At 40.0% G+C, this 22,642-nt stretch overlaps 9 protein-coding genes across 9 annotated transcripts; 3 read left to right on the top strand and 6 right to left on the bottom strand.

Annotated features, from left to right (window-relative positions):
* Nucleotides 1-446: 446 nt before the first annotated feature.
* Nucleotides 447-1,823, top strand: VTP21DRAFT_1907 (uncharacterized protein; the record flags this gene model as incomplete). Its single annotated transcript, XM_069392044.1, has 1 exon — nt 447-1,823. One exon carries the CDS (start codon nt 447-449, stop codon nt 1,821-1,823), a length of 1,377 nt encoding a protein of 458 aa, XP_069250485.1.
* Nucleotides 1,824-1,982: 159 nt separating this feature from the next.
* Nucleotides 1,983-2,818, bottom strand: VTP21DRAFT_1906 (uncharacterized protein; the record flags this gene model as incomplete). The annotated part of the gene is made up of 5 exons (XM_069392043.1): nt 1,983-2,091; nt 2,164-2,286; nt 2,353-2,499; nt 2,592-2,701; nt 2,771-2,818. 5 exons carry the CDS (start codon nt 2,816-2,818, stop codon nt 1,983-1,985), a joined length of 537 nt encoding a protein of 178 aa, XP_069250484.1.
* A 161-nt stretch (nt 2,819-2,979) lies between these two features.
* On the bottom strand, nt 2,980-3,779 carry VTP21DRAFT_1905 (uncharacterized protein; the record flags this gene model as incomplete). The annotated part of the gene is made up of 5 exons (XM_069392042.1): nt 2,980-3,085; nt 3,152-3,274; nt 3,337-3,483; nt 3,575-3,684; nt 3,753-3,779. 5 exons carry the CDS (start codon nt 3,777-3,779, stop codon nt 2,980-2,982), a joined length of 513 nt encoding a protein of 170 aa, XP_069250483.1.
* A 201-nt stretch (nt 3,780-3,980) lies between these two features.
* Nucleotides 3,981-5,765, top strand: VTP21DRAFT_1904 (uncharacterized protein; the record flags this gene model as incomplete). The annotated part of the gene is made up of 1 exon (XM_069392041.1): nt 3,981-5,765. The coding sequence occupies one exon, from the start codon at nt 3,981-3,983 to the stop codon at nt 5,763-5,765; it is 1,785 nt and encodes a 594-aa protein (XP_069250482.1).
* Nucleotides 5,766-6,262: 497 nt separating this feature from the next.
* VTP21DRAFT_1903 (uncharacterized protein) lies at nt 6,263-9,014 on the bottom strand (the record flags this gene model as incomplete). Its single annotated transcript, XM_069392040.1, has 7 exons — nt 6,263-6,688; nt 6,766-7,256; nt 7,457-7,655; nt 7,715-7,861; nt 7,950-8,287; nt 8,372-8,573; nt 8,637-9,014. 7 exons carry the CDS (start codon nt 9,012-9,014, stop codon nt 6,263-6,265), a joined length of 2,181 nt encoding a protein of 726 aa, XP_069250481.1.
* A 1,152-nt stretch (nt 9,015-10,166) lies between these two features.
* Nucleotides 10,167-10,921, bottom strand: VTP21DRAFT_1902 (uncharacterized protein; the record flags this gene model as incomplete). The annotated part of the gene is made up of 2 exons (XM_069392039.1): nt 10,167-10,855; nt 10,915-10,921. 2 exons carry the CDS (start codon nt 10,919-10,921, stop codon nt 10,167-10,169), a joined length of 696 nt encoding a protein of 231 aa, XP_069250480.1.
* Nucleotides 10,922-12,588: 1,667 nt separating this feature from the next.
* Nucleotides 12,589-14,508, bottom strand: VTP21DRAFT_1901 (uncharacterized protein; the record flags this gene model as incomplete). Its single annotated transcript, XM_069392038.1, has 4 exons — nt 12,589-13,370; nt 13,426-13,725; nt 13,792-14,267; nt 14,327-14,508. 4 exons carry the CDS (start codon nt 14,506-14,508, stop codon nt 12,589-12,591), a joined length of 1,740 nt encoding a protein of 579 aa, XP_069250479.1.
* A 5,244-nt stretch (nt 14,509-19,752) lies between these two features.
* VTP21DRAFT_1900 (uncharacterized protein) lies at nt 19,753-20,163 on the bottom strand (the record flags this gene model as incomplete). Its single annotated transcript, XM_069392037.1, has 2 exons — nt 19,753-19,862; nt 19,971-20,163. The coding sequence occupies 2 exons, from the start codon at nt 20,161-20,163 to the stop codon at nt 19,753-19,755; spliced, it is 303 nt and encodes a 100-aa protein (XP_069250478.1).
* Nucleotides 20,164-20,763: 600 nt separating this feature from the next.
* Nucleotides 20,764-21,714, top strand: VTP21DRAFT_1899 (uncharacterized protein; the record flags this gene model as incomplete). Its single annotated transcript, XM_069392034.1, has 1 exon — nt 20,764-21,714. The coding sequence occupies one exon, from the start codon at nt 20,764-20,766 to the stop codon at nt 21,712-21,714; it is 951 nt and encodes a 316-aa protein (XP_069250477.1).
* Between the last annotated feature and the right edge of the window lie 928 nt (nt 21,715-22,642).

Raw genomic sequence — 22,642 nt, 5'->3', positions numbered from 1 at the left:
TCTTTGCTCTTTTTCATGTGTGCGCACAATCACCCATCGCTTGGAGCGGGAAAAGGAAGCGTCATCAGCCCACTCATGCAAAACCTATTAGTATCAGTCATGAGCTTGAGCTTCATGCAAATATAGAGTTATCAGCACATGAAGAAAATGCCCGTCCTATCTCCCCACAGAAGTAGCTCTCTGCACATCATTAACTCTACTAAGGCTGATTGGATGATCATGTGAAACATCCATCTCTATTAAATATGGTAACTAATTCTTCCTTAATTTCCATATTTTGGACTTTGAATACTTATCGAGCCTGTTTGAGGTGAGCCGTTAAGAAAAAAACATCCCTTTTTTCAGTATTTGATACAGCTCGTCTATCTGCAAATTACCTCCACTTACGCTTTCTTTTCCCCTCGTACTCTGCACGTTCCTTTCTGTATACATCTCCATCGTTCGCTATGGCAAATGCTCCAAAAGTATGGCCAGCGCGCGAGCGCATTCCTGACATTCAACCTGGGGATATTGTCACACATTGTGACGTCCAGTTCCAGTGGACATCACAACATCTTAAACCAGTTGATCTTGAGCCATTGCAATATCGTGGCGACGATCTCGCTGACGCGACAGTGCGTGAACTCGGCGTGAAATTGGGAGAAGATGCATTGAGACGAATGGAAGACTGGTTAGAGGCGAAAAGGGGGACGAAAGACTCGCCTACATATAAACTGCATCGAGAGCTGATAACTATTCCCTCCTGGGTAGATTGGGATCAGATCGAGAGGGGTCAACGCGTGTTCTGGCAATATTCAGCTCCTATGCTCATGGGCTTACTGCATTTTTCTCTAGCTGGAGGGTTTGCTTCCCCACAGGTGACTCAGATTCTCGCCCAGACTGGATATCTCTCGCACCCGCGAACGGTCTATCGTCGTCTAATCGAGACGGCCAAATTCGTCCTAGACTGTATGGAGACTGAAGGAATGAAACCAGTCAGCGGTATTGGATGGCGCTCTACAGTGAGGGTACGACTCCTTCACGCGCAGGTTCGAGTCAGGCTGTTGAAGAATGCGGAAAGCAATATAAACGTGACCCCCGAGATCATCCCTATCAACCAAGAAGAAAATGTCGCAACCCTACTAGCTTTTTCGAGCGGGCTTCTTCAAGGGCTGCGCGGGATGGGTATTGAACTCTCACCGCAAGATAAGTGCGACTTTATTGCTGTGTGGCGATACGTTGGCTATCTGGTAGGAGTAGATCCTGAGCTCGATCCTCTCTATAGCCCTACTACCGCAGACATCTGGCTACATTCTATCGCAGTGCATATGATGGATCCTTCACCGCTTGGAATCAAGTTTGCTCATGGTATACTTGAGGCTGCGGCCGGTAAACCTCCATTTTATTTTTCTGTCGCATTCCACAAGGCCCAAGCGAGGCGAATGCTTGGCAATTCTCTTTCGGATGCACTCGATCTCCCTCAAACGAGTCGATTCCATCGCCTTTTCCTCTCGGCCTTTTTCGTTTATATTCGACTTGTGGCTAAGTGCTCCTCACTCAGCTTAATTCGTACGCTTCAATTCCGCTGGTTAAGGTGGTATTTCCATAGAGTATTTTCCAGGGAGCTTCACCGGGGAAGTAAGGGACACTTTGATTTCAGATTGCAGATAGCCCCCGGTGAAGTTATCAAAGGAGAGCTCCTATTGCCGAAACATTCTACTAGTCTACTTCAATATGGACGACGAAGATTAGTGCTAACGTTGCTTCTTAGCTTGTTTACTTTATTTTCCATGCGCTCGGTGCGGAATGTATTTGATTTGACCGCACTTTACATCCGATTTTAGATTAAGAGTATTCCTTGCCAATATTGGTCTATTTAATCACATCAATTTTGAAGTGCGTTTAGGCGATAATTGTTTTTTTAGATAAGGTTGTGTTTAGCTCAGCTAAAGTATGCTAAGGAATATACCCGCAGTTATAATTGCACCTCTCTATTTATTATATTATTCACGTTGGAATAAGACGAGCAATGCAGGCACTCCTAAGAATATGTATTTGAAATATGGGTAGTCATGTAACCAGATAGTGACCATCCCGACAAACGGAAGGAATCTAATCAAAACGAAATGAAAATAGAGTTAGTATAGTGTATTTCAATCAACAGTTTGCATTCAAAGTCTTTACCCTCGCACTCTCCCAACAATGTGGTCTTTGTGGATCCAGGTCATACCGGGATTATATAAACCACGGTCATCGCCCGGATTGTTGTCACCCTTGGTAAGAATGTATTGCTTGCCTGTTTCAACTCTGCGAAAATTTCATAAAAATAATGCGTTAGAGTATAGTGTAAAAAAGGCATTAGGGCATCATTACTCGTTATGTAGTTTGATAACCCGATGGACAATAGGAACATCACGACCCGGTAACTTGAATACGCATATTTCTCCAATCTCAATAGGTGTTGGGGGATTATTAAGGAAGAGAAGATCACCACGATGAATGGCAGGAGCCATACTCTCACTACCAGTTTAAAAAGATTGTGTGGGGATTAATTAGGACGAGTAAAAATCCTGAAAATAGGGGCTGAGTGAGGGTGACCACGACAGAGCTACCTTAAAACTACCACAACAGGACTTTCGCTATTGGTAACGAGAGAAAGTCCTTTATAGACCATGATAGCTGAGCAGAAAACGCTAAGGAAATTGAGGACTTGCATCGCCATCTAGATTAAGAAGACACCTGTATTAGGATTCGTATAGTAAAACGCGAGAATAGAGCTAGAATATCTGACCTGGCGTTTGTTCATCCGCTTCAGCGGATCGATGAATTCTTTGAACATTTTTATTCCAATTCAGTTTTTTGTTAAATGTCGCGTCTTCTTTTTCTTAGTTGGTTTCGACAAGTCTCTGCTTGCCAGCACAATGCGAAAAATGAATGTGGCTTGGTAAATTCGATTAATCCATAATCCATATAATTGATAGGTGTATTCATATATAGAGTTTAAAAAGTATAGTAAACGTACAACCCAATTGCTCCCTCTAAAATATACTCGAGGAGTGGATATCGGTGTGGCCAGACAACTATATACCCGAGATATGGAATGATTCTGATAATATATAAGATAGTCAGAGTCGCACTTCAATAAATAATGCAGGCTAGAGTAACACCTCACCCTCGTACTCTCCCAACAACATGCTCTCTGTGAATCCAGGCCATGCCTGGATTATATAGGCCGCGGTCATCACCGACATTCATGTCGCCCTTGGTGAGAATGAATTGTTTGCCAGTCTTAACCCTGCAAATACTCGCAATAAATATCTAACCAATATCTCAGTATTGAACACTAGAATTGCTCACTCAGTATGCACTTTAATAACGCGATGCAACAAAGGAACATCACGTCCAGGTAGCTTGAATACACATATCTCCCCAATGTCAATGGGCTCCGAAGGATTATTAACGAAAAGAAGATCGCCTGGCATGATACTTGGATCCATCGTCATACTATTTAGTTAAGAAGTATATTTCGAATTTGAAATTATGTCCGAAATTTTCAAAAGGATAGATGAAAATGGGCTAATGAACGAATATCTACAAAGGTACTGGTAGTAATGGAATCTCGCAATTAGTTCCTAGAGAGAGACCTTTGTATAGTATTATGGCCAAACAAAAGAGACGAGCACGATTTAGAATTCGTAATAGGGTCTAGCAAAATTGCTTGGCAATTAGATGAAGGATTCCTAGGTTAAACTTTGAAAACAAAATAACACTACATTTCGAATTGCACGTTCTTTCGACATTTTAATTGAAGATGTAGGCTCAGTTCACTATTTAGCTGTAAATACCTTAATTTCTTGGCCATTTTTGGATTATCTTTTAAAATCGTTTTAACGCGAATTCGACATGTGGCTTAGCCACTCCTAATTTACGTAAATACTATAACAAAATCTGCTCATAACCTGACAAAGATCTAGCAACGAGGAGATGTTGGGGGGAGAAAAATGTCGTTCCAAAGGACCACACATTTGCTATTTCTCCACCGTACAGCTCGGCTCTTCTTTCACAAATATAAGGGTCGATCGGTCTCTTCCTTACCTCCCCCTTGCCTTTTGGCACCTCGCATTCTCCATTCTCTTCATTCCCCTCATATTCGCCCTTCTAACACTTCATCAGATGTCAAACGCCGCAATTCTACAGTGGCACGGGAAAATTCAGCCGTCAATTCGGAACATCACAGAAAAGATTCGATAGCACATCGCTCGACTAATGAAGAATTCCAACTCATAAATCTCGTACGCGAGGAACTTTCTCGGCCGCAACCCTCGCTTCTCTATTGCAACAAACTGATCCATCGTATGAGTCGTCGTGGATATGTGTGTTCAGCGTATAAAATAGTGAGAGAGATGAGTTTGCGCGGGGTGGAACCTGATATTTATACATGGAACTCATTGATGAATGGATATGCACGCAAACGTGATGCATCTTCCGCAGAAAAACTTCTGCGTGAGATGCAATCACGTGGTGTGCAGCCCGACACACTCACATGGAATACATTAATTCACTGTCATGTCCGGAATGATTCCATTTCGATTGCGTTCAAGCGGCTTGAGCAGATGAAAGCCAAAGGTATACGCACGACCTCTCCAACATATAATACCCTGCTCAAATGGTATGCACGCCAGGGTGACAAAGCCGGCGTGGAAAAGGTGTTGGATCTAATGCGTGCCGATAAGATTCCGCCCACACCAGCCACCACCACTATCATCCTCGACGGGCTTGCAAAGCAAGGCGAAACAACACAGCTCCTCGAGCTCTACCATTCATTCTCAGCGCAGGGAGTTGTGCTCTCTTCCAATGCCTACAATATCCTATTACTTTCTCTGCTTAAAGATGGAAGGGTGGAGCTACCCGAAGTGTTTGAAGAGATGCGACGTCGAAAGATAACGCCCGACACATCAACATACAACACAATTATTTCAGGGTTAGTGCGACGAGGAGATATCTACAAGGCATGTCAGTTATTGGATGCCATGGAAAAAGAGCGTATACGTCCCGATGTGTTCACTTATACAATTTTGATGCATGGGAATTTGCGTGCTGGAAAATTCGGAGAAGCGCTTTCCTTGATGGAACGCATGCAGTGTCAAGGAGTCCGACCTAGCCCAACGACTATAGGCGCCTTGGTTCATGCTTCTCTGCGTGCAGGGGATCTCGATCATGCACGATCGATGTTCGATGAGGTTTCTGACTCCACAGTACCTTCTACGATTACGTACAACATGTTTATGGATGCATATTTCCAGGCTGGTCGCGAGGATGATGCCGAGAGCATGTTTAAGGAGATGTTGGCTCGCGGAAACAAACCCATACCCTCTACCCTAAACATCCTGGTGCGTGGCTTAACGCGCGCCGGGAAAGTGGAGGCTGCGGCGCAGGCAATGCGACGGCTGCAGCGAATGGGAGTGCATCCCAACGAGCGAGCATTTTACTATTTAGCAGTAGCAGAGATGCGGAGAAAACGGCGCGACGCTGCTGTATATTGGATTTCGGAATTAAATCGGGCCAAAATTACTCCAAAGGCCAGCGGGCTTCGTAAATTGATAAAGGCTCTTGGGATTGAGATAGATAATGCAGATAGCGAAAATAGTTGGGAAGAAGTAAATGGGGAAAGTGGGAAATACCTTGAGGCACCGGGTGAAAAGCAGGATATATCAATTGCATCGCCCCTACAATCTGTAGCTGTCTCGAATGATAAATTGAAATACTCTACAAGTGCATCAATATAGTGTTTCGACTTCGGGGTGTGAATAGAAAGGTCTTCTGATTATTCTCGTGTACAAAAAACATCAATAAAATAATTACAAAAATTGTAATATATTTATTTTTAAGAATAGTCTGATGTATATCCCTTAGTTTTGTCCCCCCTGGAGCTTTTAATTGGGTTTTATTTAAAAGTGTTATGGCATATAAGTGCAATAAAATGCAGTAACTCACTCGGGGCAAATCATATGTTTGAGGAGAGCATATTCGGACTTGAAGTTAGGAAAAATATTACAATAAGCTTATAAGAATATATATGTTTAAAATAAATAAATGTTATATATGAAGATATTTGCGGAAAAATATAAAAGATAGAATAAAATATAGACAAACTATCTATCGTTCAAAATAAAAATCGTGCAATTTACTTAAATAATGCCAGTATTTCTTAATAGGATGAATAGAAATTTATAAATATAGAAATTAGGATTATTATGATCTGGGCATTAATAGAATGCCCGTGTTATAACTCGTGGATCATCCCTACCTGTACCAACTGGTTATTTGGAATTCCGTAAGTGATTCTTTTGTTGGAATGAGCGTTTTTCCGCAGAAAGTTGAAGACGTTAAGTAGTGCTCTTTTGAGAATATTCGAGTCGGGAGCAGGAACAAACTCGGTCATTCCCAGAACATAGGTGACATGTTTATTCTTGGCACAGATAATCGCATTCACTTCTCCTCCTTGTTGCATAGGGTTTACACCAGCATCAATAGGATACCGGCGAAATTTGCCCTTGTCGAGTTGGATTGCTTGCGTGAGACGCTCCACGATTAGTGTAGCTGGATCATCTTCATCATAGAGGGAATCATTGTAGCCGAGGCGGACAATTACTCGATAGAAATGGGATATTTCGGTTGCAAATACTAGGATTCGTTCGCTAGGGGGAACCTATGTATATAAAAATAAAGAAAATGAGTATCAAGGAATTACCCAATCTCTTTGGAAAAGGGAGAATACACTCATACAGTGGGGACTGAGAGGTGCCGATAGTGAAGAAATATAACCACTTCATGTACGGCATTAAAATTGCTAATGAAGTGATTAAATACTAGCGGGACATTGAACCCCGAAGGATCAAATACAACTGCTAGACCCCCTAATCGAGAGATTGATTTGTTTGTATTGGCAAAATCGAGGCGATTGGCATCAAGTAAAACGCTTAAAAGGGCCGTCATGGTAGTTGATTTCTTTTCCTCATATCGCCATTGTAGGGTCTTGCCCCAATTCCAAATGAACATAATGGAAGATATAATAGCGGCTAATGCTATGGTGAACCAGGCTCCTTGAGGAATCTTAAAGAGTGTAGCAGAAAGATATGCGCCCTCTATCAACCCGAATACAAAGAAAAATGCGGTCGAAAACACGATATTCCATCTCCACACTACCAAAGAGACAATGGTGACAAGAATTGTGGTAATAAGAGTAACAAATGCGACGCAAGCACCATATGCATTTCCTATATTATTCCAATAAAAAGCAACTAAATACAATACCCTACTGAAACCAATCAATTTAATCGAAATACCAAGTGATGTAGTGTTGTTAAATGCCAATGTAACTGCCACTATTTGTTAATAAGATAGAATTGACATTAAATATTTTCATAGGTTTTTTTCCCTACTAATCAACAGAAATGAGGCTATTATAGGTACTTACCTGTTCCAATCATAAGTAACCAATTTACTACTGGAATATATATCTGGCCATGGAATTTCTTTGAAGTATGAACAACCTTTAGGCCAGGAAGATTGGAAAGCGCGATAGCTTGATTGACAATTGAAAAGCATCCAGTTATCATTGCTTGCGAGGCCACGATAGTTGCTAGAGTAGCGATGACAAAAGAGGGCCAAAAGAGCTAATATATGAAGTTAGTATCATGTAATCAAATAATAGTATTAGACCTAATATATCTACCCCAGACGGCAATGAGGCAAAGAAAGGATTAGCATAGGCAGAAGGGTTTATTGATATATAAGCAGCCTGACCGATATAAGCTAGGAGAAGACAAGGACAGGCGAAACAAGTCCAAGATATCTGAATAGCGAGCTGGGAAAAATGACCCTAATTTAATAGAAAACGTAATTGGTTTTTTTCTTTTTTGGGGGGGGAGAGGGGAGGGAGGAGAATTGATAATATGATGAAACACTACCAAGTCAGCGAAGAGCGCTTCTACGCCAGTGAATGATAGTAGTATTCCACCCATGTTTATCCATCCTTCAGTTGGATTACGCGAAAACCATACGTAGCACCAGTATGGGGAGAATGCCTGTAAGACAGTATAGTCGTAGATGACAAGATTGTATATACCAACGCAGAAATTCAAGATGAGCCATAGGATCACAACAGGGGCGAAAAACACCGCAATTTTGCTGGTTCCAAAAGGTTGAATTAGGAAAAGCAATATCAGGATAACCACGGCAACGCCAAGCACAACGGATTGACTTATGTTGGGAAAACTTATTTTTAGACCTTGTACAGCACCGAGAACTACATAATGTTTTGAATCATCATAAGAATTCACATAGATTTGTACAAAGCCAATGAATAGAATAATAATAAAACAGCACTTACCGGATTGAGCAGGAGTTAGTATACCATCTCCGATTACCATGCTTACTCCAATGAGAGAGAGTGCAGCAATTGACCTTCTTATAAAAAAAGATCTCTCAATAAGGGATCGTATTTTAGCATTTGTTTTTTTCATTTCGTTGGTCGGATAACGGGCAAACTCGATATTTTCCAGTTTCGATGGGTTGCGCCAAGCAATATTCATCTATTTGAAAATAGGTCGGTAAATAAAGGTGTAACACAACTGCAAAGAACGCAGCAAAGGTACATAACGGGAGAGCAGCGAGTACAGAGCGAACGTTCCCCCTTCTCCAATATCGTCCGCTCGCAGGACAAAAAATACATATTTAATGGTGACAATTAGGGTAAGAGTCCAAATGATCATGCTGAGCGCTCCTAATATTTCTTCGCGAGCAGGATCAGAACTGAAGGTGGAAGAGTACACATACAGTGGGGATGTGCCGATATCACCATATATCACCCCGACGGATTGATAAGCAAGAAAGAGAAGAGTCCAGCCTCGAAAAGTTTGCTTCACCTTCGGATCCGCTGATTTCAACCAGGAAACAGAATCTGTGCGAAGAGTAGCAAGCGAGGCGGAAACAGAAGAGTTGGATTTCTCTATATCTTCTTTATGTTTAACCATTTGTATCAATCTCAGTTGAAATATTGTGATTGCTGTCAATGTCACTCAGGTAGCTCCTTTATAGTTTTAATGAAAGCGTTGCGGGAACTTCCACATCTCCAAATTCCAAAGTCGTGAAATGCCCGCATGATTGTGGCGTGTATTGATCTGAATATTAAATTGAGGCATGGCTTTTGTGTATGTATCGTTTGAACTTCTACATCATTGTTATTTCAATCCTTGCTTAAATTGTTTTTTTCCAATTCTCCCGCGCCATGCAGCAAGAGAACGTGCGAAATTCCCTTGCATTAGAAAGAATTTTCAAACCATTTAATTCCCACACATGCTCTATACAATAGAAACACCTGATAAAATACTAAAAGAAATGGTTAAATTATGAAGAGTTATTGTTTATTGTTTTGTTCTATATTAGAAAAATCTTAACAGAATAGTTGTACCTGTAGTATGTGATATGGAGTAAGTACAACTGTACCAATCCCACGCAAAGCTCTTTGGGGTAGAATGAGACTATCAAATATATAGAATAATAAAGCGAGTTGCAAGATGAATTGCTTGTATAAGAAGCACCTAAAAAAATGCCTTATTAGCCATCGACAAGTGAAGATGACAGGTTAGATCCCTGCTCACATGCAGAGCAATTCTTATTGAATAGAGATGCACGTGTCACGACCTCCACTTTCAGAATCCCATGATATAAGGATGCAGTAAAACCCCGATAGATGGAGTCTAATTATAAACATATAAATTCATATATCCATACTTATTTAGTTTTCCAACGTATTATAGGGCTAGTGGAGTAATGACTTCTAGCATAAAGTATATAACACTTGCATTTTGGTAGACATGATGATTGTAGAATAAGCTCCCCATTGGTCAAGTCGGCAATTCAGGGATTTAAACGTGTTTTTCATATCAATCGCCGCGTAGAAAAATTCTCACAATTTTTTCAAATCTACTATAGATCTAAACTCCTGGCATATATGGAAAATATTGTGGCAGATTCTACTGCTACTTTCTATTTGATTCATCATTTCATATTGTTTCTAAAAGAAGTTTGCTGAGATTATTAATCGCAAAGATTGGATCAGATTATATTTCAATCAAAGAGTTTCCGAAATTACACCTGTTAATATATAAAAACTCTATTTAATGTTAATATTTTTTTAAGAGCTCCTCAGGAATACACCCGATAAACTTAGAGAAAGGATCGTTATCAGGATCTTGATTCCATTCATATTCAATTACACTTGCTATTTCTTCTGCGAGTGAACGATTATTAGTGATGGATTCCACCACGTGTAATGCTGCATCCATCCCAGCTGTGACTCCAGACGACGTTGTGAATTTTCCGTCATCCACCCACCGAGCTTTTTCCACCCACTTCGTCTTAGGACCAAGTCTCCGAATTTGGTTGAAACTAATCTTGTTGGTTGTGGCCTTTAGACCATCAAGCAACCCTGCTTTCACTAGTATACAGCATCCGGTACAAATCGAAAGAACACGTTCTGCTTGTGAACTACACATTTTCACGAAGGCAAGATATGTTTCATTTTCGGATACGTCGTGGACACCAGGGCCACCGGGAATTATCAAAACGTCAACATGAGGAGCATCATCAAAGCCAACATCGCTGACAACATTCATGGATTCAACGCTTTTAAAAACTTGACCAGCTTTTTCTCCTATATAAACGAGTTTTCCAAACACTGATCGAGCGCCATTGAACATTTCCACAGCGCCAATAAGATCAAGAAGACACATTCCATCAAAATATATTACCCCCACAGTACGATTTCCGATGGTGGGGTGTTGAAGGTACTGAGTGAATAAAGGCAGAGTCGCTATAATATAGTGTTATATGCTAGCCCATCATATCTGTAAGTTTAAAAGTATATCTTACCCATCATAAATTTGTTTTGTCAATAGTTTTTTGTAAAAGGTTGGATAAAATTAATAGTTCAAAGGAGAATTATTTTTTTGAATTATTCGCGAGATTAAAAAGTCGTTTCTTTAAATATCAAGGGAAAAATTTCGCTTATAAAAGATTCTCGGCAATATATTCGAAATATTCCGCAAATGCTTTGGGGTCACATTGAGGTTGCTACTTGCGTAACCCTTGTAATTTAATTTGCCGATGTACTGTATAATTCAATGGAACGTCCACCATAATAAAGATAATTTAGTTCTTGTGAACCAAGACGTATTCACTACAGGTTGCCTGTCCAATATCTCAAAAGAACCGAGGCATTTCAAATTGTGGATGACTCAAAGATCAGATAAACGCTGTCTTCATTGAGACTCCATTGATAATAAACAAGGACCCACAAATTGCCATCCCATCCTATGATGTGAACTCTCGAAAATCGTAAAGTTGTATTTATTTTTTATCAATCCTATATACAAAATTTTAAATTCCATTTTTTTAAAGTTTGCCAATGCTGGTGAGCAGTATGACTTTTTTGATATAGCATCCATATTAATGGCTGCAATAGAGTCAGTAAATGCTACGTTGGACGATATACATCTGTGAAAAATATGAACCACGTAAAGATCATATAATTAGAATATATTCAAAGATGTATTCATGGTCCAATTTACCACTGTAGATCACTTTGGCATTTCTTTATTTATGACAAAATAGAGATGAGTTGCATTATCAATACTACAATGTTCATTTTATTTAACCTTTAGAATCTCTGGTCTAATTTATATCCTTATATGCCACCACTTTGTATTATCAAATCAATGCTCGATCTAGCTGGTTGATCCAGGGACTCTTGATCTTTGACTTTCATTCTTTTTTGCTATCTGTTCTCTCTCTTCCTCAGCTATTTCGCGATCAATGCGTGCGCCCCTAGATTCATGGGGAAAGCTGGACTTTTTATCTAAGGCTGGTTCTCGCCGTGGATCTATCTCTGACGATGTATTGACATATTGATCATGAAGCTCGTGTGACTGAGGTTTGGTCCCCTTGTGATCCGTATAACTTTGACCCTGATGCGATACTCTAGAGGTTGGCTCAAATTTATTCGCGTTAGATTTTTGCTCACTGTTCATATTTTCACCTCAACAATCGTTTGAATTTGGAATAAAATGAAGAATAGACTGAGCCATCGAGATACTCTTCCATTATATACGAATATAATCCAAACTCAGTTAACTAGTATAGATTAGAAAAACGCCATGCTCTTGGATTTATATACTATATTTGGCAAGTATAGTTGCTAGCCAAGTTTTTTCCACTCCTAGTTAAGACCTGACACTTGAAAATACACGCATTGTTTCAGAAAGCATCATTCGTAATTCATCTATTTCTTATATAGAACAATATCTTCACGCCAGGAATTCTCTCAGTGTTTACGCGAGATCCCATCTTTGGTCAAATATTCAAAAGCCCAAGTCCCAAAATCGAATCCCATTCTATCAAAATAGGAGGTTGATGGAAAATTAGGCAGGTTGGGTTCTGATGCAAGTGGTACGTCAAATGAATTCAAACTGCTGTAATAATTATGGATGTTAGTTTATTGCCTACTTGTATAAAAATACACATGGGACAGAGGTAACCTAGGGAAATCTATTCTTCCTTCAAATATGACAACAAAAATCTAACAAGAACACTTATTTCCATAGGAAATTTCACGGCTGCTCCAACATATAGATCCGGACGAACTAAAACTAGAGCCTGCTCTCTATCCTTCACCCCAACTGCTCGGTGCAAATCACCTCGTGTTTCGAGTAACACAGTTATATCTAGCGAATTCAAGTAATTTAATTGATTACCACTTAGCATATTAGCATAGGCGACGATCACGGGACGAACTGAACTCTTGAACCGCTTTGTAATGCTCAATAATGCGTCTATTCCGTTCTTACTTGAAACTTCAGTATTGGACGTGAAGAGAAGTAAATGATGACGGGTATCTTTGAGCGCTTCGAACAAACTTGTCGTGTTTCCCGTGAAATCCAACTTTATATATTCATCGGGCATATATTGACCTGCTTTAATCAATGCACCCTGCTTTATCGTGGTTTGAAGTAAAAGCGGCGAATTGGAATAGTGATGCGAGTACTGTAACATTTTGCTGCGAAAATATCTTTGAAATGAAAGCAAGCTGAAGAGGTAACCGAGCAAATATCGAGTAAGAGAGGAGAAGAAAAGTTTTGTCGCCAATCCTGTATCCTGAAGGACTGCAGAGGCAATTGGGTGCCTTTCAGCGGAATAGCTGTTGAGCACAGCCTCTGAATTGGAAGTATGCTCATTGAGGACAAGTGAGAGTTTGTATGCAAGACATTGTGCATCTTGGATGCCGATATTCAACCCTTGTGCACCAACAGGAGAATGACAATGTGCCGCATCTAATAACGCAAAACTAAGCAACCAGAATCATACAAAATTTGCTAAATTACTTACCTCCGCAGAGAAAGACGCGTCCATGGCGATAATTTTCAACTATTCTTTGATTGACCCGGAAAAAAGTGCTCCACTTTAGCTCTTTTATTATTATATCGTGGTTAGGGATAGAACAGTCTAGGTACTCCCGTATGTCCTCAAGGAGTGGAGGAGTCTCTTTTGGATATTCATTAGAGTGTTCACTAATCCCGTGAGTTACCGCGGTATTGGAGCTTGCATTTATTACTCTATAGCTCTCATTGACATTCCCTACGAGGCGATAATGACGAGGCTGGCCAAGTGGTAATATACCAATTGAGTCTAAATATTGTGTAGTCTAATCTGTTAATCTCCAAAGCAAAATAACAAATAAGTACTTGGGCTCACTTAATCCCGGAAACAAAGATGATATCATTTCTGGCAAGCCGCATTTATCATCCGCCACAAAATCCGCCAGAATAAAATTCCCTTCAACTACAACTCCATCAAACTTCCAGTTTCTATCCAGTTTACGCACCGAAGAATGGGCTCCATCACATCCCAATAAATACTTCGCTTCAATCAACTCTTCCTCGTCTCCTCTCAATTTATGCTTTACCTTCACAATTACCCGATCTTCTTTCTGCTCATATTCAATCAATTCAACCCCACGCTCCACTTTTCTCCCTGTGCGCTGCACTAAAAACTCATTGAGAAACACCTCAGTTTTCGACTGGCTGAGCACAAGAACTGATGGGAATTGACTAAAGGGTGCACTGTATTGTTGGCCTAAAAAAGGAATTGTTGCCACTATTTTATTGTCATTATTAATGTTCATTGCCTTGAGATAGGTGCCTTCTGTCAAAAATGGCTCAGCTATTCCGCTAATAAATGACGCTTTCGGATCAACACTAGAGGCTCATATTACATTATTATATCATACCTGTGTAGAAATGTTTCAAGAGTACGAGGTTGTAATCCGAATGCGCGAGAAAACGGTGATATTTTCTCTTGCTTATCAATAATTCGAAAATTGAGCTCAGGACGATATCGTGCGAGCTCAATTGCAGCGAAAAGTCCAACAGGGCCGGCTCCAACAATAAGAACATCAATTGGTTGCTTCATTATTTATTGCTTAACCTTTAAAAATGTGTTTTTTGCGTTCATTGATGCCTTTATATTGGCATCATTTGAAGTAGAATACGGGAAAAATCGCAAATTAAAATATCGGCAAAGCTCTTCGGATAGTTTCCGAATGAGTCACTTGAATCATCTTAGAAATAGTTAACATTATCAGCAATCAAGTAACTCCATCTACTAATTGAAGCTTTCTGATACCTGACTATGGCAATATTTACAATATGTAAACATACTTTATCGATTACATCACAGATAGATTTTTTAGAAACTGAGCGTTGAAGTAAGTCTCCCACGCCAAGCATTCCCCTGAGTGAGTTTTTTGTCATTTTTTTTTTTAGTTAACTTTTCTAAGTGTAAAACACATCGGGGATGAGTGTTGCTGTCCGATGCGACGAACTCAAGAGTGTATATAACAGATTAATATAAACTACAAATTTAGGAGATATTAATTATACAGCTTGTGCTCATTTATTTCTAAATCCAGTTTAGTTGATTTAATTAGAGTACGTTACCGATACAAGAATCCCCATGACATCTTGGATTAGGATGCTTTTAAGTAATGATACGAATATGAGAATTGGTTGTAAAACTTAGGTATCTAGCAATGTCCAGTCGGTTTTGATATAAATTTTCATGAATGAGGTAAGACTAACTGAATTATGCTGTATTCAAAACTAGGATATCGGCATAACACTTACTCTTGGATATATTGATTCAAGTTGGTAATACTGCCAAATAGTGCCGAAAAATAATCACTTTATGGAACCGAAAATATATATCACACTAGTACTCTAACAAAACTCAATCGCATTTAATTCGATCAATTATCCTTAGCATCACTCAAGAGCCACCAAGTATAAATCGTAGTGAAAACACTAGTGATTGCATCTTACTAATTGGTTGAATTCTCAATGAAATGACAAACACTAGGAAGTGCACATCCTAATCATGTAAAATTAATACATTGATGCATAATTTTGACAATCACGATATATTACAATCTAGGTATCTCTCTAATCGATTTAATGCGCAAAAAAATGACTGATTAAGGTGATCAAGTCATAAACCAGCGCCGAACTAAGACTCCAACTGTGCTGCTAACGATCAGCACCATACCCCATAGCCCAGAGGCAGACGGAAACATTTTGAAAAAATAAACGTCAAACACAAAAACATATACTGTGGTGCTGAGACTCACTACCATAGTGGGGGCAGCGGGAGAAAGTTGTAATCCCAGATTCCAAAAACACGTCGCCACTGAAGCACATAGCCCTTGAGCTAACAATAATATCCAATCTTCACCTTTAGGAATTAGAATTCCCTGAGTTGGAATTAAAGCAAATGAAAGAATAGAGCATAAGATGCCTAGATTGAGAACGTATACTATAAAATGGACACTAGTGCCAACTTTGCGTATCAGAACGCATGCGGCTGAGGAGAACAAAGCACCGCAGACCCCCCCAAAAATTGGGAGTACTTGCACGAGAGGGGAATCATTATTTTCTGGAGAAATGCGCGATTTAGAGATAGCTGAAACCCCAATAAGAGATACGATAATGGCGCAAGCCTCAAAGGCCGATAAATTTTCCTTCAAAACTATGCGAGCGAGGAGCGGGGTCATCAGAGGTGAGATTGAGAAAATAACTATATTGAACATATCGAGGTTAGATTTTTTTCAAATATATGCCTTTTGGTTTATCATTCATTACCATTTGCAATAGATGCAGGCAAATTTGAGAGAGAGTGAATGAAAAATATCATGGAAAAACTTCCCAATAGTGACCGAAAGAATATAGCTTTTCTCAGCCCTTTCTTTCCAAATGGATGCAATCCAAGGTATACGCAACTAATACTACCGAAAAGGATTTGCACTAACGATCGGGAGAATAAAATTTCCATAGAATTAAATCGATTCATGGTAAATTTGGTTATTACAGTCCCAATTGCCAAAAAGATGGAACTAAATGCCATGCTAAGTAGTCCAAGACTCACTCGCCAACGAATTTGGCAAAGGTCGGTATTTCCCCGTGAAATAATAAGTGGTACTGTCTCATTGAAAGAGTCCACGCATTCTCTTGTGTTAGACATTAGAGATATAGACTAGACTCCCACTATAGCTTGTTCAGAATTTTTTAAAAATACAGTTTTTTGAACCAGGAAGGGATGCGGGAATTAAAAATAAGACGATAATCAACCATGAAGATGAGGAAGGTGCATTGTTTATCAGTAGCTGGTTATAACTGCATCTGGGTATATGCTTCAATTTCCGAGATCTTTCGGGTCATAAATCTAAATTGGGCAACAAGGGAATAGTAGTTGAAAATCAATATATTGTATTGTCTCACTTCTTCGAGCACTAATATACTATTGTTAACTATTCTCGATTGACGTAGCATAGGCAAATCTTCATATTTACTTTATTTTACTATTAATTATCAGCTTTGAAATAACTCTTCTTGGTTTTGGTTATCTCCTTTATTCGACATTTCAAGCAGCTGGGCAGATACGAAGCTCAAATAAATCCATATAGGCGAGAGCCCATGATTCTCTTTCTGGGTGATGACTGCTCTCTAATAGTACAACTCATGCTTTATCGGCAATAACACTAGTAAAATCTCAAAGGGTATATCTAAAGCGCACGGCCGATCAATAAATTAATTGTAAACATAATCATAAAATGAAATAATGATAAATAAAAGCAATGTAAAGATAGTGTTTGGATATTCTAGTTCTTCGGCGCAGAGAATTTTTACAGACCCAAATCATGTCCTGGAAGAGTGTGACGGATGAACATCTAATTTAGTTCCCCAAGGACCCTCGTTCAATAGGAATTGGCTGGAAATTTCTAATGGATTGCCTCTTTGGAAAATAAAAATGGAAATTCGCAGTGGTTAATATCGACAACCTCATCATTTCTAGCATACCTTTTGAGGTGTGCTTCTGACACTGCTCAAAGAAACTCTCAATCCTCAAGAGAGCATTTACAGTACTGGTCAGAAGTTTTGACTCACCTCCTCAAGTAAAATTTACAATGGTGAGTCAAAACCTTTGGCCGGTACTGTACTCTATTATTGAAGATATTATACCTTCACTTCCTCAAATTCACCGTACATATTCAATGAGTCTCTGACCTCTGAATAGTCCCTTCGAAGAGAAAGCGCGCATGGTCTCTTATTGGGAAAAGCTATCTTCAATGTGCTACGGGATGTATTTCGTCAATATTAGTACCAACTTCACGAGATTATGCGATGATCTCTAAGCCACTGAAAAGGCGCAGCGTTTAGGCGAGAAGAAAAGTAGATCGCTTTCACTTTATTAGAGGTTATATTCACCATCATACTCGGTGCTGTACTTGTGCAGGTCAGGGAGGATGTGGACAGTGGACGGCTATTTTAGGCTCGCGACTATGAAGCACAACTGAAAGTTAACGGAATAAGGTCATAGATATCAGAGCAGAGGTCGCAGAATATACCTATGGTCTTTATCACATACTTCCGCGAAAACTTAGGCGGCTACGGCGCAATTGTTCTATTATCGCTATACTATTAGTAAAGATCGATCTTTTATTTCTATCAAGAATATGTTGTCTACCTCCCCCTATCCTAATATTGATCAAATTGATTTATCCATAGCAGATTGAAGAGCGGAAGGGATTCCATTCTCGTTTGGAAAAATTTTGGATAGGAAACATTCCTGCTCAGGGGCCCGAATTATATTTAATCCTGCCTTTAAACCATTTACTTACTACTTCGTCGAAGATTTTAAGTTGTTGCCGTTAGCTGCTTAACCTTTTAGTATCAACTCTGTTTCTCTTTTTAGGGAATTTATTAGTTTTCCCTTGATATAGTGCTATGTAGGATTTAAGCGATTGTTTTAACTAACAAGCTCACTATATTTCCAAACATTTCTGGTATGGAGATAAGGGGTTATTCGATAAATTTGACCATCTAGTCTGAATTGTTTTACAACTAATTTAACATTTAGCTGAGCCTCATGATAAAGGACTTCAATAGAGGGGAGTGGTAGGCTGTGTTTCCTTTCGTTGAACGCGAGCTTGGGAAGGACAACATGCTAGCTAACTCAAAATTTAAAATTAGATCATACAAAACAAACTCTCGGAGTCCCCGCTCTTCAAGATGAGAAAGCCTTTCTGTGGACTGAATCATAAGGTGAGAAGAACTTGCTAGCAAGCAAACAGGTTTTGTAAGGAAACTTCTGGAAACGTATCTCTGGTAGTATTGAGGGGAGCTTCTTATAAGGGAGCACGAAACGGAGGCGAGAAAACAAACAATAAACAAGTTTCTCAAAATGCTGGTAAGTTTGGATTACAAAAAACTTTGCGTAACAGGGTATGTCAAAACTGAAGCTCTACAACTCCAAGTTTATGTTGCTCTACTTGGCACTAACGTATGATCCACTATGATGATATACATACATCAATGGGTCGGATAAATAGAGGTTCCGCATCCCCCGAGTGCATTATGCTAGTTATTTTACTGACAAATAAGTGAAGTAATATAAAGCTGGTTAAGTGAGAGATAGCTGGAGAGATATGGCACATTATTGAAATTGCGAGGGAGGATATGCAATAAATCGAAAATGTAGATAAATATAGAAGATCTTCAAGGAACAGAAGGCATAAAAAAGCCAAGTAAAAAAGTTGAAATTTTTTCAACGCGGATATTTGTCATGCGTCGGAGAAACTTCTGCAAGCAATCGAAAATAGTTGGTATTAACAGTATACGTCAAGAACTTTGCATTCCCCTACATCCCATGCTTCAATACGCATTTAGTTGTAAGCAAGTGCGCAGGTAGAAAGAGGTCTCTTGAGTGGAGACAATCCACCAAAAAGGCTAAAATGGCACCTCTTTGAGAAGGAGCTTCGAACACAATATTCGCTAATTCAAGCCAAAATGAAGCCATTGCTCAGGGACAACCTTGTATCATTTGTAAATAAAGCATAGCGCCATCGTGTTCGCTGCTGTGAGGGCCGCCATTCCGCTGCAAATCTCAAGTCACTCTTACCGTTACCAATTGATGCAGCAAGAGGCGCGTTCCTGAAATAGCCGCGCCTATTTCTCCTTAAACTCGGCTATATTTTTTCAAGACCAAACACTGGTCTTTCGTTTGACTCTTCCCTTTCACCTCCAGATCCTGCGTCTTCTTATTCTTATTCGTTTTCCCACAAATATACAATCTCAATAAGTGTGTCAGTTATTGAATGTTTACTCAGCCCATTTCACCGCTGAGAATCATGAGCGTCTTCTCCGCCAAGAGAGAGGTCGAATGAACAAGGTTTGTTAAACATTTAACGAGTTTGTCCCACCCCGCAAATGACTCTGTTGAGCCACCAAATTTAACCATATATGGTTAGCGACCGGAGGCAATCGAAGCCAACTCCAACAACCCAGCATCCCCCTTTCAACGCTATGAGGGGCGCGGATAACGTTGCAATGAGCTAGCTTCGGTTTTTTCCTTTTCGAACAAGCGCTTGATTACAACGGGGCATTTATGGTGATATTTTTTGTTGTTGTTGGTGCTGCGGTTGTTGATGCTACCATTTTTTATCCGGAGGGCCGTGGGCCTTATTGCACCGTTGCCCGAGGCCACTGGGTGCCCTGGTTTGAGAATTTCAGTCATTTCGAATGGAGGGGCGAGATTGCAGAGGTTCTCGGATTAAACCGAAAAGTGGATGTTTGAACAAAATACATATGCATTCCCTGTGCGTGCGCATTGATAATCTATGTATGCGCGATTGTTCGTACGAGGCAGGTGTAAGGTGTTTCAGAGCTTTTTGAAACAAGCCGCACCGTTTTCATTGGTGGATCGATAATAAATCGAAATAAACTTCGGCGAAAATCATTTATTACGTTTCAACTAAGTTAGCTTTCCTGTTTAATTTACAAACTCATCGGAATACTTGAAACGATTAACATGAGAAAGCCTCAGTCCCCCAGCTTAAATAGACCGAGCGCCGAGATTGCAATTGTTTGTTTGCGTATCTTTTTTTTTATAAAGAGCTAAAAAGAAGGCAGGTTCTCTTTCCATTCTCAACCCCCTCCCCCCCGCTGCTAGTTTACCCTGCGCTAGACCTTCTCTTCTCCCTCCTTCGCACTATTTTTTCCTCTTTTTTTTTTCTTTCATTTCACACTCTCCTATACATATATTTGTAGATTATATTTTACACATATCAACACCTTTCCCCCGAGTTTTTGTATCAAAAGTACATCAAGTAACCCCATGGATATTCCCAATGAAGCCCATGCGCTCTCTGGACAAGAGGTCAGCATCCATTTGACTGCCATCATCACGCTATTATTATCGCAAATAGCCGTTGTTTTGCTCTTTGGATTTGCCCTATGGCGAAAGCGATACCTCTCTTTTGCTCAGCGACTCCCTCTCTATCTGGCTATGGGCGATTTCTTCGAGCAACTGATCCACTTAATCGACCACTTCATCACTCTGACTACTGGCAAAGTCCCCAATGGATGCGTTGCAGTAGCGGCCTCCTACCAATACGGAGTCTTGATCAGCCAGCTTTCCGTGACGGTGATGGCTGTCACCATCTACATGAGCGTGTGTCATAATCGTACCTTGGATTTCGGTAGATACGATTGGAAGATGCTCTGCATCCTGTTCTTGACTCCCCTTGTCATCACCGGTATCGGCCTAGGCTTGGGAGTGCTAGGAGATGCAGGGGCATGGTGCTGGATGAGCTTCAATGGGCCATTTGGTGTCATTGCGGCCTCCATTTTCGGCTTGGTCACCTCCTTCTCGGTGCTCTTTGTTGTCGTCTACTGTTACCTTAATACCTTCTTCAAAATGCGACAGGCCTCCAACCGACTTCTTAAAGTGAGTGATTACATGGGCTCCTCCAAGGGCGCTGTGCACGATGAGAAGATTGGGAAATCTCGAAAGTTCGACATTAACGATCGCAAGAAAACACGCGCGATTCATATTATTATGAGCTACGTGCTGGTTTACATTGTGCAATGGACCCCTTTCATGGTTGCTTACACCTACCAGTTCTTCGCCAAGACTCCTTATATCATCAACCTCTTGATTGTGCTCCTCTTCAACGCAAGTGGACTGCTTAACTTTGGTGTGTTCATGCTACGTAGTGAGGTGGGTGGAAATCAAACCAAAAAGAGTGGGTACTCGCAACAGCAGTCGGACAGCAATGCTGCTTAAACAAGTCCTTTTGCTGATATACTTTCCCTTTTTCTGTGCTTTTACTTTTTTACCCGCCTTAATACTCTCTTTCAACTTTCCCATTCATCTTTGTCGAAGTTTATCGGTGCACTTTATCCATAATACATTACAAAGCTAATCCTAATAAATTCGAGATCCTGTTGTATGTGTTACAATCCATTTTAATTTGTTGCTTTGCAAATTGGATTGGTATTGCATTACGTTCAAGCGAAAACAAAGGAGAGCGACGTTTATATTTATCCGAAATTCTATATTAGGGTTCCAGTAATTGCGGATAGGAGAGATGAGCAGTGTGTATGATATGTATAACACCGATTCTCAAATCCTTTGATCCCATAGCACTAGGGTTCGCATTATAGGGGTTATAAACATACAGAGACGATGGCCTTCCATCGATCTGCCAGTCAAATCCGTTAACCATCTAAAGCGGAATCATATAAAGCTAGGAGAATAAGAAAAGAGAGAATCCGCGAAGTTAATGCAATCAAATCTTATGCGCACCAAATTTAGTTCAAGCCATTCAAACCATTTGTTTAACCCATATTTTCAGAAACCCTATGGATCTTAACGCCTATATCAAAGTTCATAGAAGCTAGCGCATCAGTTATTCTATGCACCTTCAAGAACTGAGCTCTTAATAGATGGAAAATATGCCTGGGAATCTTTTAAGTACAGTAGCTCTAAAAACTTGGAACGTACCAAGAGAAGCCTCGAAGCCGATCTGTTTCAGTCACTGTGGGTAGGGTTTTAATATGCAAGGTTGAAAAAAAGAGAGCTCAAATTTTTATGTCTTATTCGATTTCCGCGATTAGGAAATGGATCATCGTGTGGGTTAGGTTAGGTTAGGTTAGGTTAGGTTAGGTTAGGTTAGGTTAGGTTAGGTTAGGTTAGGTTAGGTTAGGTTAGG

The sequence above is a fragment of the Calcarisporiella thermophila genome (assembly GCF_041956535.1).
Source record: "Calcarisporiella thermophila strain CBS 279.70 unplaced genomic scaffold VTP21scaffold_13, whole genome shotgun sequence".
Classification (NCBI taxonomy): Eukaryota; Fungi; Calcarisporiellomycota; class Calcarisporiellomycetes; order Calcarisporiellales; family Calcarisporiellaceae; genus Calcarisporiella; species Calcarisporiella thermophila.
This window is presented reverse-complemented; position numbering and strand designations above follow the sequence as displayed.